Consider the following 14,599-nt stretch of genomic DNA (forward strand, 5'->3'; position numbering starts at 1 on the left):
ACTCCCTCCTGAGTACCTTGTGGGTTGGAGCAGTCAGGGTTCCAGTCCAGTTCAAGAGCCAAGCTTTCCGTCTCCACCTGATACCACCTATGTGTTTTACAGGGAAGTGCTTTGCAGATGTTCCTAGTATCATTAACATGTCAACCCCTAAAATAAATGAGGTTCTTGAATGACTCTAAGTAAAATATGCTTTTTAAATGATTCAGTGCTGGGCCAGGGATTTAGTTCAGTGGTGCAGGGCCTGTCTGGCAAGCATGAGTCCTAAATTCAATTTCCAGAACTCCTTCCCAAAAAGATTCAGTGCTTCTAATTTGATGACATGTGGTCGTCTTTATAAAGGATGCTAATTTAGACACTCACAACTTCGAGTACCCCATTCATCTACCTGATGCTGAAAATTTACTGGAGTTATTTTAAAGTCATTTTCACTATTATATATATATATATATATATATATATATATATATATATTCATTCCATAAATAAATTTGAGGACCTCCTGTATTGTATTCCAGGCAGTCTGCTAGACCATCACAACAGGCCAATCAGATATGTTATTTTGGATAAAGGAAAGAGATAATACTACCTCTCTATAAAAGACTTTTAGTATACTTCATGAGAAACCAATTATTATTATACCGTTGGTCATGTCCAGATACAAGTTTAACAAAGAACTAAATTTTATAGTAAGTAAATTCAACAGCTTTTAAAACATCTTAGACTTAAGTATTCAAAGTATAGATTTCAGGACGCATTCAACCTCAAAACTGAAAGTCATAGAGTAATAAAGAATCAGTGATAAAAGCCTCTTTCCCTATCTCTATCCCAAATCCCTGAATCTCCGCTATTTTTCTATGATTATTTCCCTCTTGTCTTGGTATCCTTATTATGGTTTGTGTCCGGCCCTCACACTCCCCACCCGCAAAAAAAAGAAAGCCTCATGCAGTCTCAGCTGGGATTTTTTAGGGGTGGCTGAATTTAGAGTATGTGATGCTGGGATTAAGAGCATATGATTACTAAATCAGTTCACTGATTGGTTTGGCCACCCCTAATATGAATAGTTTGGCTAAGATAAAAGGAGCAAAAAGATGCTGTTAAGGTCCTTGTTGCTTTTGCTACCTGTGGGCACCATGAACTGTTCTCCACAGTGCCCCAATGCCAAGCCATCCTACCTTGGAGCCAGCCAGTCATGGACTGAAACCTCTACAAACTAAGAACCAAATAAAACTTCTCCCCTTTAACGTTGGGGGTTGGGTATTTTGTCTAAGCAATGAGAGAAAGTAACTGATCTTATCACATCTTGATTCATCCTACTTGAGGGAGTAATTTGCTTAGTGCCTTGAGTCACACAGGCTAAAAAGTGAAGAGCATTTTATGTGCCTGAATCCTGTGTGGTTAACAATAGTAGGAAACTGTTAAATAGAATTCACTAATGCAATTTAAAAATGATTGATGGGATTACTGTACCAGCCAAGTATGTCCAGTCTTGCAACTGCACATATGGGTTATTTAAAGCTTATGGGTTATTTAAACATATGGGTTATTTAAACATATTTAGACATATGGGTTATTTAAAGTTTTACTTTTCCCAGAACTTTTAGTAAATGGATATATTATTCTTTTTTGGCTCATGAATGGAGACACAAGTTCACTGTAATGTCTTTTAAAGAATCTGTGTGAGTTAGGTGTGATGTCGGTGAATACCTACAATACCAGCAATCCAGAAGGCTAAGGCAAGAGGACAGCAAGTTGAAGTCCAGCCTGAGCAATATAGTGACCTAGTAAGACTCTGTCTCAAAATTTAAGTTTAAAAAAGGCTGGGTAGAGAGCTCAGCGCAGTCTCTGGGTTCAATCCCCAAAACCATACTGCCGTACAAAAAGGAAGGAGATGAAAAGAGGAAGAAGGAAAAAGGAGAAGGAGGAAGAAAAGAAAAAAGGAAAAGACCCTGGCTAGTCTTACACTAATAGTGTTCAGTATTAGAAAGTCCAAGGTCAATTCTAATTATAAAAGTCCTAATGTTATATAAAAAACAAAATACTCCAGCAAATTAAAAAAATACTTGTGAATACGAGTTTTTACTTAAAAATTCTTTTTAACATTTTTTCAGTGTGGCTGTGTGCCAGGTGCTCCCACAAAACTTTTGCATCCCCCTCACTGTTAGTTGACATTTTTCAGCCGGTGACAAGTGATTGGCAGTCTTCTGCTACATAAAGAAAGTCCAGCTCAAGGCAGGCATTTCACACCCGATAGTGGTGTCCACTATCAGCTTACCCGGCTTTCCCCGAACGTGATCAGAACAGAGACAACAAGAATGAAACCAAATGTCTTCATCATTTTGTCCATTGAAAGAGCTGCAAGAACAAAAACAAGAACAATTTTTTAAAGCTTTTTCCCCGTCATACTGGAGATTGACAAGGCCTTCCCAATGCTGGTGAAGTACTCTACAACTGAGCCATGTTCCCAGCATAAAATTTTGTCAATGTATTAACTTTGGATTTTTCATGAGCCAGGGTTGGATTTAGACTCAAGTAGCTCCAACAGGTCTAATGAGGCTCAGACCATCTCTAATCCCTCGGTCACCTAGAAAACTGTCACAGATGCTCCCAGACTTCTGCCTTCACGAAGTGATGCTTGGGATGACCTTGAATTAGAATGGGACTTGTTCAGTGACACAAATATAGAAGAAACTCTCATTCTTTCAGGGGTCCTATGTGCTTCTTGGCTGATGGAGTGGGAGAGGCACAGGATGAGTGAGTAGGAAGATCTGGGTCCATATCTTGGCTGAGACATATCTTGCTTGTGTGATCTCAGGCAACTTCCTACAGTGTTCCTAGTCTATAAAATGGAAATAATAATTGCTATTACTACCTTACAGGGTTGTGGAAATTTTGAGACAATATCTAAAATTGAGCACATAAAGTGCTCAATCATTATGTAAATGGAAGATTATTTTTATTTTCAGAAGAAGAAAATTGTAATGAATAGAGATACACATTGGCCTTTTTCTTGATGTCTTAACATTCAGGCAAGCAAAACAAGATTAACATAACTTTACACACAGAGGATCAAATCCAGGACCTTGCACATTTTAGGCAAGCGCTTTACATGCCCAATGCTTAAATCAAGATCAAATTTGCCTTGGTGAAAAGATTTTATTCAAATTCAGAATAGTTTCTGTGCATTACCACAAGGATGAGTTTTCTCAAATTTTAGAAACCAAGAATCCTGTAAGGACAGAAAATACTTGCACAGTCTTCAAACGAATGTTATACCTGTGATTTCTGCTTTTAAAAAGACATTTAAATTTACTGAATGATTTGTTAATGTATTTTTATGCTTGTACTCCTTCATCACTAGTCCTATTCATGAAGCACTTCTCTCACTTTGCTGTAACTGAAGAAACGGTGCCTAAACTGCTACTGATGGGATCTCTCAGGAGTTTTAAAAAAAACCTCCACATCCAGGAATTAAACCCACTGACCAAAGTGATAGCAGGCCTCAGAAGTTTTTAGAGAATCCATGTTGATTCCACCATTTAGTGAATGTTGGGAACCAATGATGTAAGAACTCAATAGGGAGAAGAAATTTTTTGTGTCTATTCCAACAATGCAGATAGTTCTTAGTCCTTGCAGAGCCAATAAAAAAACAGTTACAGAATTGGAAGAGTCTCACTTGAATTTGGCACCAAATCGTGAATTGCAAATTTGGGAAGAATTGTAAAATATAATGTAAATTTTTAGAACATGTGAAACTTATGAATTCCAGAGAGTTATAATAAAAGATATGCTAGATATGTGTATAATTTTACTTCACACAATAGTACTACTGAGTCTCTTTTATAACTTCTCTAGAACAATTTTATTCTTTTTAAAAGTATCATCCAATTTAACCCACCAACAACCCTAAAAAGCAGGTATAGGCAGATGAATCAATCAAAAGGGTTAAATCACTTCCTTAAAATCACAGCCAGGCATGGTTGCCCAGGCCTGTAAGCCCAGCACTCAGAAGGCTGAGACAAGAGGGTTGTTGCAAGTTTGAGACCAGCCTGGGATACAAAGTGAGTTCAAGGCCTGTCTATACTGCACAGTGAGACATTATCTCAAAAAGACAAAAAAAAGAAAAGAAAAGAAGTCACACAAGTAGTATATGAAAGACCGGGCGATTGCTAGATTTTCTGCCTTGAAGGCCAGGGCCCTTAATCACTGTGCAGGCCTGTCACTGTGCTCCTGCTGCATGCAGAAAAACGGGCTGCAGGGTGGTCCTGCGGCCTGGCCTTCGCAGTCCAACATCACCCTCACTTCTGAAGATGGCTATGGCTTGTTTCCGAATCATATGCTCTTCCAAAAGAATGTTAGGCCAACAGCCTGAGAAGACACAGCTGCACAAAAGCAGAAGCAGCCCTGGGACTGGTAGTGTTAGCAAGATGATCATCAGCTACCAGCTCTGCGCTGTGCGAGGTGCCATGAAACACACAGTTGCCTCAGAAAGGTAATGTATTGAAGAAGAAGTAAAAACAAATAGAATGGGAATTCAAAGCTATCCACATCAGGTACACATGGAATCACGTGTAATTAAATATAGAATGAAACTTCCCAGATATGCCGAAGATAGCATATACAGTTACTTCCTCCTCTTCAATCCCACAATACTGCTTTGCATTAGCCGTTCTTCACTGGGTTGATACTGATTTCATGTTCACTATGTTCCAGGCATTGTGCCCGGTGACAGACGTGTCATTTGGTTGTGCTTTACTTGTCACGCTCTACTTTCCTTTGTGCTGTACAGTAAGATTTTTGAAAGCAAAAGCTGTACTGTGCTAATTGTTCTTTCCTCATCATTTAATTCACTGTGCTGATGCCCATAAAAATGTACATGTTGTCTCTGCAGAAATCATGCTCCAGGAAGCAAGACCCTTTCCGGACAGGAAAATGTTATTTCCTAGCCATAAAGCTAGCCCATTTGTACTGACATACTTTCTACATCCATAGAAAAACAAAGACCTGGGTACATGTTTGAAATTAAATGTTAAAAAAAAAGAATTGTGTGTTTTAACTTGGGTAAAAACCTGAGTTTATGTTTTCTCACAAAACCCAACTAAAAAAAAGAGGAAAGAAAAAAATGTGAAAGACATAAATTGGTAAAGTCAAAGAGAAAAGGAGAGGGAAAGAGGCTTGGTGTGAGATAACAAAAGGCCCTGGGGGAGCTGAGCAAGCAGCAGCCCCAGCAGCATGAGAAGCCTGGCGCAAGGTCTGGGCTGGAGCGGGGCCTCCCGCTGGCTGCTCTGGCAGAGTGCAGGCTGTAGGCCACCCTGAGGCTCACCGGAGGGCTGAGGGCCCTGTGAACACTGCCTTCCAGATGCAGCACAGCACGCACATGGACCCACTAGATTCACCTGCTGCTGAAGCCCAGCCAGACAGAGAATCACAGGGTAGCCTGACACTGGCAGCGGGCTGAAGGCCAGCGGGAGACCAGGCTCTAAAGGGCTTCGGAGCCTGCCTCTCCAGGAGGCTCTCTGCCCTGCAGCCGGCTCTTCCCACGGCTATCCTGGCCAGGGAACATGAGGTTCCCCTCTGGAAGTGCTGAGTAGCCTCAAAGAAGGGATCTGCAGAGACTGACACCGGCAAGCAGTCTTTCAGGAAGCTGCTAGTGGGCCAGCCTCGTTTGTGCCCACAAGAAAAAGCTTTTAGAGGCAGTTTTCTCTGAAAGAAAACATTGTTTAACTCCAGTCTCTCTCTCTCTCTCTCTCTCTCTCTCTCTCTCTCTCTCTCTCTCTCTCCTCTTAAATTTCTGTGGTAAAACAGGCATAGTGATATATACCTGCAATCCCAACACTTTGGGAGGCTGAGACACTAAGATCTCTGGCCCAGTTTGGGCAATTTAGCAATTTAACAAAATCCCATATATCAGATAGTATTTCTATCCTATACTATCTACTATACTATACTACACTATACTATACTATTTTCCTGTTTGAATTACAAATACATCAAGATTACTTTTTCTGTTACATTGTAAGCCTTCTAAATTAGTCTTTTTCAAAATAGAAAAGACAAGTTTCCCTAGACTTTAACCCTGTTCATTCTTTCACTTATTTATTATTACATAAAATTGCTATTTGGGATAGTCATAGCCACCCTCACAGCCCTCCTGAATTTTGCAATTTCCAGACTGACACCTGTCAGAGACTCTGCTGGCTCTTTAGTTCATTTGGACTTTGCACAAATATTTATCAAAAGCATACTAAATGCTAGACAAAGTGCTAGAAATGGGCTGAGAATACTGAAATTAAACAGCCTGTCTAAGTAAATCACAGTATAATGTGAATTATGAGGCCTTTGAAAATAGTTTGATTAGATCAGTGATAGGCCTTTACAAAAGAAATTGAATGTTAAACCTTAAAGAATTGAAATTTGGCTGGGGATTTAGCTCAATGGCATAAGCGCCTGCTTTTGCAAGGTCATGAGTTCAATCCCTGGAACCAAAAAAAAAAAAAAAAATTGAAATTAAATTTTCAGCCTTTAATTCCAGGACTGCTGGAGGTTGAGACAGAACGACAAATTCTAGCTGAGCTGGAGTAGTTTAGTGGATTAACAGGACCCTGTCTCAAAAGAAGAAAGATCTGGGGTTGTAACTCAGAATGAAGACCCTGGGTTCAATTCTCACTTTAAAAAAAAGGAAAAATTGAAACACTCTAACTAGAGACGCAGTTTCAGTGGCTGTGTTATTTACCAAAATCAGCCACTCCTATGGAGGAGTTAAAGTCGATTATGAAAATTCAGAAATCAGACTAACGAATGAGGAGGTAATACCCAAGTCCCCTGCCTGGCCACATTTTGAGGGCCACAGAGTAGGCTGGAATGTCATCTATTCGCCAAACAGAGTGGTACACAACTGTAATTCCAGCCCCCTGGAGGCTGAGGCAAGAGGATCATTAAGAGTTTAGGGTCAGCCTAGGCTACATAGTAAGCTCAAGTCCAGCTTGACCTACATAGCAAGACCTTGTTTTAAAAACAAACAAACCAAAAGTTATTTTGAAAATATAATCTTAAACCTGGCATGCTGACACACATCTGTGACACCAGCACCAGTGACACTAGCACTCAGGAGGCTGAGGCAGGAAGATCATTGCAAGTTCAAGACCAGCTGGGCTACAAAATGAGCTTAAGGCCAGCCTGAACTGCATAGTGAGACCTTGTCTCAAAAAAAGAAAAAAAAAATTTTAAACCAATTGTGATGGTGCACACCTATAATCCCAGCACTCAGGAGGTTGAGACAGGAGGATTGCTATGAATTTGAAGCCAGCCTGCACTACAAAGTGAATTCATGGGTAGCCTGAACTGCATAGCAAAACCCTTTCTTAAAAAGATATAAATATATGAATATATATGTATATAATTTAAAAAAGAAAAATAAACTCTCCATGTTATAAAAAAAACCATATAATTCAAAGCAGAAATTCAAACAAATATTTGGATGAACTATTCATAAAAAACAAATATAGATTCCACTTATATAAAGTACCTAGTGTATTCAAATTCACAGAGACAGAAAGTAGAATGGTGACTTCAGGAACAAGAAATGAGAGGAATTGAAGAGTTATTTTTTAATAGATTCAGCATTTCAGTTTGGTAAATTTAAAAAATTCCAGAAGTTGATAGTTGTGATTGTTGCATTCTTTTTTTTTTTTTTTTGGAACTGGGGATTGAACTCACAACCTTGTGCTTACCAGGCAGGTGCTTATGCCACTGAGCTAAATCCCTGGCCCTGATTGTTGCATTCTATGCTTAAAAAAGGTAAAAACAATTATTATGGTTTAGACCTGGGGATCCCCCCAAAGCTTCATGCATTTGAAAAGTGATTGGATCATGGGTCACCATACTCACTGGCAGATTAATCCTCTGATGAATTCATTACTGACTTGCTGTTAGCAGTGGGGTTAGAGCTGGGTGGGGTGGGGGGCAAAGCCTAGAAGGGCTCCCTCCCTCCCCTGCTCCTCCCTTCTCTCTCTGTGCCAGGACGTGAGCCATTTCCCTCCACCACCGCCCTCGGCTGTGCTGTTTCTGTGTTGCAGCCAGCTGACTGTGGACTAGAACAGGAGCCAAAAGCAATCTCTCCTCCCTTGTGCTCACTTCGGCAGCACATATACTAAAACTGGAACCATACAAAGAAGATTAGCATGGCCCCTGCACAAGGATGACATGCAAATTCGTGAAGTGTTCCACCTTGAGTTATAGGTATTTTGTCCCCATGACAAGAAAGTGACTAAAACAATGACAAAAAAAAGTTATGTCTATTCAACCACCAAGATCCCTCCAAAATAATTATAGCTATATCTGTGTGCTACCTATTTCATCATTTGAAATTTTGTAGTACATTTTGAGTTCTAAATATCAGAGCAAATTTTATGACATTCATTGTGGCTGAATTTTTTAATTGAATAGTTGAAAGGCTAGATCAGTTATAAATTGGTAGACAGTTTATTAAGTAATAGTATTCATTTAAAATTAGAACAAGTAAAGGATATTTGAAAAGGAAAGTTAAAAAGAAAAATAATAGTGAACAAGAATGAGAAAGTGGGGGCTGGGGATTTAGCTCAGTGGCATAAGCTCCTGCGTTGCAAGCAGGCAGTCATGAGTTTGATCCCCGGTATCGATAAAAAGGAAAAAGACCAAAAAAAAAAAAAAAAAAAGAATGAGAAAGTGTCAGCATACATTTTCTAAACGTTCTTAGGTACTGTTTTAAAAGGCAAATAGATTCTAGTCTTCAAATCTCTACCATCAGAGAATCACCCCAAACACATTTCCGTTATCCAGCTCCTGAGGTCAAGGCAGGAGGATTACTGTGAGATTAAGGCCAGCCTCAACTATATAGGGACACCATGTCACAAAATGAAACAAAGTATGCTTTCGTATCTTCCTTTACAATAAGAGAATAGTATTATAATGATGGCAGAGAAAAATTTCTTAATGGGTCCTTGGGGGTGACTGGGTTAAATAGACTCTTGCCTCATAATGAAAGGTAAAAACTGTATAAAACAAACTGTTCTTTTGAAAACTTTGTTCTTATATAAAGAATTTAAAAAGAACAGACCCTCAAAATTCAAAGACTCAATCCAAAAATCGGTATCTGAGATGAATATGCACTTCTCAGATAAAGAAATACAAATGACAAATAAATATATGAAAAATGTTCAGCATTGTTGGTTATTAGAGAAATGCAAATTAAAACAATGCTGAGATTCCATCTTACTCCAGAAAGAATGATCAAGATCAAGTAATCAACCAATAACAAATACTGGAGGGGCTGTGGAACTCTTGTCCACTGTTGGTGGAAGTGTAGGCTGGTGCAACCACTGTGGAAATCAGTGTGGAGATTCCTCAAAAAGCTAGGATTAGAGGTCCCATTTGACAGAGCTATCCCACTTCTGGGCATTTTCACAAAAGAACTGAAAATATCATACCACAGTGATATATGGGCACCCATGTTTCTAGCAGCACAATTTCTAATAGCTAAATCTTGCAACAACCCAAATGTCCATCAACTGAGGAATGGATAAAAAGACATATGGTACTTTTATACAATGAAGTACTACTTAGCTATAAAGAAGGATTGCATCCAGGCTTTTTTAGGTAAATGGATACAACTTGAGACCATATTTATAAGTGAAATAAATCAAACTCACCATGAGAGTGTAAACGAACATACAGGATGCCTGATTGTGCCATTATACTAAGCTTCATGAACTGATGATTATTAATCTACCTTGTAACCAATGATCGCACCCTGCTAGCTGATCAGAAGAACTGCCAGGCTATTTTGTCTTGCCCTTGAACCTCCTTTGCACCTCCTACTTATGCAGCATTTAAATCCCTAGACCACCAGAGACTGGGGCCTAAAACTCTGAGAATGAACCCAATCAGTGCCCATCAACATAATAAATCTGCATCCAAATCCTAGGTGATGTTTTTGGTGTTTTTGCTTGCCCTTGCAATAAGTAGATAAACCTATTAATGATAATGAATTAGTGGGTCAGTGGGTTACCAAGAAAGTAGCTTTGTTAAAAAAGCAAAACCCAGAATGTGGATTTAGCTCAGCAGCATAAGCACCTGCCTGGCAAGTATGAGGTCATGAGTTTGATCCCTGGTACTAAATCAGTAAGTTAATAAGCAGCACAATACTGTAGTGTTCTTGCTCTGTCTCACTATGTGGTATCTTCCACCCTGCCAAGACCCAACGGGAAGTACTCACCAAATGCTGAGCAGGTATCAGGACCATGAACTAAATAAACTTTTATTTTTCATGAATTCATCTGCTGTAGATACCAGATAGCAACAGAAAATGGACTAAGGTAACATAATCTTCAATATCCCACCTTTGCAATTTCTTTTTCACTGTTCTTTGCTAGTCCTGTTTGTTCTGGCCACATGGGTTTCTTTGGCATTCCTAGCCACACCAAATGCCCACACTTCCCAGGGTATTACATTTACTGCTCCTTCTAGCTAAAATACTTTTCTAAAAATCTCAATGGTTTTTTCCACTATATCTATCAGGTCTGCTAAAATACCTCCTTACAGATTTACTTATGTACAAAGTCACAATCATCCGCTTTATCTTCCATATCTCTATTGCTATTGATTACATTTCCCTTTAACACTTATCACTAAATATAGTGAAACACTATACATGTGATAAATGTCCTCCCAACCATCTCCCATCCACAGTCATGAGGTGAGGAACTTGACTTATGTTATTTACAGCTATATCCTAACTCTGGGTGAATAGTCATATTTATTTCTTAGGCTGCTTCAACAAATTACCACAACAGGTGGCTAAACTAGGTACTTATTGTTTCTTAGCTGTGGAGAATAAAATCCAAAATCATGGTGTTTCCAAGACTGTGCTTCTTCTAAAGTCTCTATGGAAAAAAAAAAAAAAACCTTTTCCTTTTGTAGCTTCTGATAATTCTTGATAAAGTGTGTTGGTTTGTCTTTTCTCTATATATCTCTGAAACAAAATTTCCCTTTGCATATAAGTATATAAATTGTTGAACTAGGATTTACTGTAATCTAGCATGGGTGCATTGGTTGGTTTCATTTACAAAGATGCTTTTCGCAAATAAAATTGCATTTGCACAGGAGTCAGGATTGGACATCTCTTGGGGGATCACAATTAAATCCAGGAATGTACCCAAGATATTTGTTGAATGGATGACAAGAAAATTTTAAACCTCAAATAGAATTTTAGAGCTTCCTAGTTTATTTTGTAGTTTTTGTAGTTGCTCATAAGAGACAAAATTGCTCACAGACAAAATTCTTTTGTGTCTGTTGAATTTGCCGGATTTCCCTTAGCAGATGGCCTTGGCCTCCTCTATCGTTTCAGCAATAACTAAGAAAAAAAATTTTTCGTCGTTTTTAAAGAAAACATTTTAGTGGGTGACAGCTTAGTTCTGATTTAAAAGAGACATACTGATAAAACACAGAAAGAAATAACGTAAAAAAAAAACAATACCCAAGATATTTAAAATTTAGTGATCTCAATAGGTTAAGGTCATTATCATAACTCTATCATAATAAATTATTAGCTTAACCAATGTTTTCAGTGAGTACTAAGTATGATTTTTAAAATCTCAGTTTATATCCTTCTAGTCTTTATTTAATTTCAAATTTTATCCTAAAGCTCAAGTAGTAAGAAGTAAAAAAAAAAAAGAAAGAAAGAAGAGAAAAAAGTAAACCTCTCCTGCCTCTGCATACTGGAGATTCATTAAATGTGTAATCAACTACAGTTATAATCATATAATTATAAAGTTCTTTAATGTTACAGAAATAAGGAACAAGAATAACTTTCATTATTCAGAAAATTAAGATGGAAAAGAAAATATTTTTATAGAGATATAAAAATATTTTAGGAATAGAAAGCATTAAGGCTATGGACTGCTAGAAATAATAGCATTATCATTTGAGGCTAGAACATACCATCAGAACACAATTAAAGCGAAGGAAGTAAGGTCATCCAGCTAAACATCAGCAACCTTTGAAATCACAAGGCCCAGAGAAGGAGAAATTACTTACTTAAAGAATAAAATAGACTAACTATGTATAGTCACATTAATCCAAGAGATTAGTATAAAAATATGATATATAGCGAGGTGTGGTGGCACATGCCTGTAAACCCAGCACTTGGGAGGCTGAGGCAGAAGGATTACTGCAAATTTGAAATCAGCCTGGGCTCCAAAGTGAGCTCAAGGCCAACCTGAACTGCATAGTGAGACCCTGTTTCAAAAAGACCAAAACAAATTATGTACACAGTATTTGGGATTTGGGTTTTATTTGGGTTTTCATTTGGGTATTTATTTGGAATTGAGCATTTTCATTGATAAAAGGACCTGATAAGAACTTGTAGTAAACATAATATTCCCTTTTTCTTGCGCTAACAACAGATCATTATTTTAATTTATTTCCAACCATCAGATTAGAGTCTCAGAAGTCAAAGGATTAAGTTATGAAATCTATATGCTTTCTGAGCTTTGTTTTAATGCTACCAAAGTAATTACTTCTTATGTTTCATCGGGTTCCATGTGTTTATGGAATCACCCACGTTGTTCAGAAATGAATAAATTGTCTTCAAATCTTAAAGAGCTTAAAAATTTTTTATCCAGTGTGTTTCTAGCTCTCAGATAAATTAAAGCACGCTTTTAAAGTGCTCATTTATAAATAACATAAAATTCAATATATATATAAAACTAATTATATAATATATTACATAATAACTACATAAGATGTATAAATATGATTAGCACTAGGTTTTATAAAGAATAAAAAACTAGTAACAATGAAAGCCTTAAAAAGCTAAGTAATAGATGAAATAAGTATAAACATTTGTGAGGTGAAAATTATAATATGATCCTTTTATTTCCCATTTTGTTGAAATTGCAGGTCCTTTAACTCCCATCCATTCAAAATGGAAAGAAAATATAATTTTAAATTTGTTTTCAAAGTTGCAGGAGCTGTTTCCCTGCTAACCAACTGATCACTTTCATAGGCAATGGTTATTTTTTGAGTTACAATTGCTACCATCCTTTTGAAATAAATTAGCATTATCACATTCATGACAAAAGCACAGAGACATTAAACAACTTGCCTAAAGTCAGAAATGAGAGACACAGCTCAGGTTGGTCCAGACACCACTTCCAGGATCCTCTAACTCCATTAGAATTTGTGCTGTTGGTTGTTTGGGATTTTTTTTCTCCGTTATTTGATTAGAAATAGAGACAATGTTGATTCTGGCTTTATTCCAGGAACAAAATGAAGAAATAGGTTTAACTGGAAGGAAATTTTAAAACAAAAAAAAAGAAGATTTAAGGACAAATCCCAATGCTACATTTTCACTGATCCCTTTTTGTCTGAGTTTTTATAAAATTGTTAGTAATATCTTTATGATTATTTTTAACTCTTTTTAATGAGCTCATCCAGAGAATTTCTGTACTTTAACTCCAGTAATGCTCACCTGAAGATTAAGTAAAACTAAAATTCCACTGAAGTTTTGTTTTATAGGTATGAAGGATAGTAAGCTGTTACCTATAAAGATATGAATTAAAGTGTGATTTCAACTAAAACATGGAAAGAAGCCAAATATTTACTGAGTCATAAAAATGTGGCAGGTTAATAATTGGCAAGGTGAAATGTTCAGTTTATTTAATCTTTAAGGAAAATGGAAATATTTCCTCAGGCACAAAATAGTGCTATTTATCTGTAAGTATCAATTATATTCCATGCAAGCTGTTACTTTTGTTTAAAAAATTTCTAGAGGATTTTCTAATGTGTAATAGGTGTCTGGTTAGCTCTATGAACCATATAGAATAACAGTTTTGGACTGCAAATCCAAATTCATTGTTTCTTTCTCTATTCTGATATAATTCATGTAGTTGTTTGCTATTTGTTTTACGGTCTCTATTAACTCAAATTCCAGTAAAATTTAAGTTGTTTTCCTTCTTTTTTTTTGTTTATTAGACTTGAGTATTGCTAGTATTTGGTCTTCTTGGTAAATATTTGCCTACCATTTGCTCTGAATTTTGGAAGGTTATCAGGGAAAAGGTAGTACTGATGACTTCCCAGAAAGAAAAAAAATTAATTAGGCTGAAGGGATTTACACACACAGGGGAGATGCAAATTATATATTCATAATGGTAAAGAACTCAAATTATTGACATTAAATGCCAAAAACAAAACACGGGATCATCTGTATTTGGTAAATGTGATCATTCCTTCTGTGGTAAAAGGAAATATTTTAAAATATAAACCTACATTTTCTCTTTGTACTCTGTTACTTTCTCTCCATTGCATCAACTGATAAGCTATGGCTTCACCTTCCCAGAGAAGGGACAATAATAGAAGAAGGAGGAGGAAGAGGAGGAGGAGGAGGAGGAGGAGGAAAGAAGGGCTGTCACGTGAGGTGCACTTATATGCTAGGCACAGAAATTATTTTTCCTTGAGTGCTGGAAGATTCCGGAATGTATCTCTGAGTGACATTCCCCAGCCCCTGCAGTAGTTATATTCAGCCATGACAGCCCTATAACGAGGTGCTGTTACTATCTCCACTTCG

At 37.3% G+C, this 14,599-nt stretch overlaps 1 protein-coding gene and 1 non-coding gene across 5 annotated transcripts in view; one reads left to right on the plus strand and one right to left on the minus strand.

Moving 5' to 3' along the window:
* The window catches only part of Fgl1 (fibrinogen like 1), a 62,674-nt gene that overhangs the window by 30,927 nt on the left and 17,148 nt on the right, over nt 1–14,599 (minus strand). For 2 of the 4 annotated variants that reach the window (XM_063234621.1, XM_063234623.1), the window contains exons 2-3: nt 13,139–13,320; nt 2,273–2,352 (exon numbers count right to left, since the gene is read on the minus strand). In XM_063234621.1, the coding sequence (XP_063090691.1) occupies nt 2,273–2,344 (72 nt within the window). In that variant the 5' untranslated portion in view covers nt 2,345–2,352; nt 13,139–13,320. Of the gene's footprint in view, nt 1–2,272; nt 2,353–2,581; nt 2,606–13,138; nt 13,321–14,599 lie in introns of those variants that run through there. The other 2 variants (XM_063234624.1, XM_063234622.1) reach the window with 2 other exon arrangements.
* LOC111756613 (U6 spliceosomal RNA) lies at nt 8,123–8,229 on the plus strand. The gene has a single exon (XR_002791044.1). It is a non-coding gene; the product is annotated as a U6 spliceosomal RNA (small nuclear RNA).

Source organism: Cavia porcellus, unplaced genomic scaffold (assembly GCF_034190915.1).
Source record: "Cavia porcellus strain 051 isolate PalLab524CR breed Dunkin Hartley unplaced genomic scaffold, mCavPor4.1 scaffold_24, whole genome shotgun sequence".
In the NCBI taxonomy this organism is placed as follows: Eukaryota; Metazoa; Chordata; class Mammalia; order Rodentia; family Caviidae; genus Cavia; species Cavia porcellus.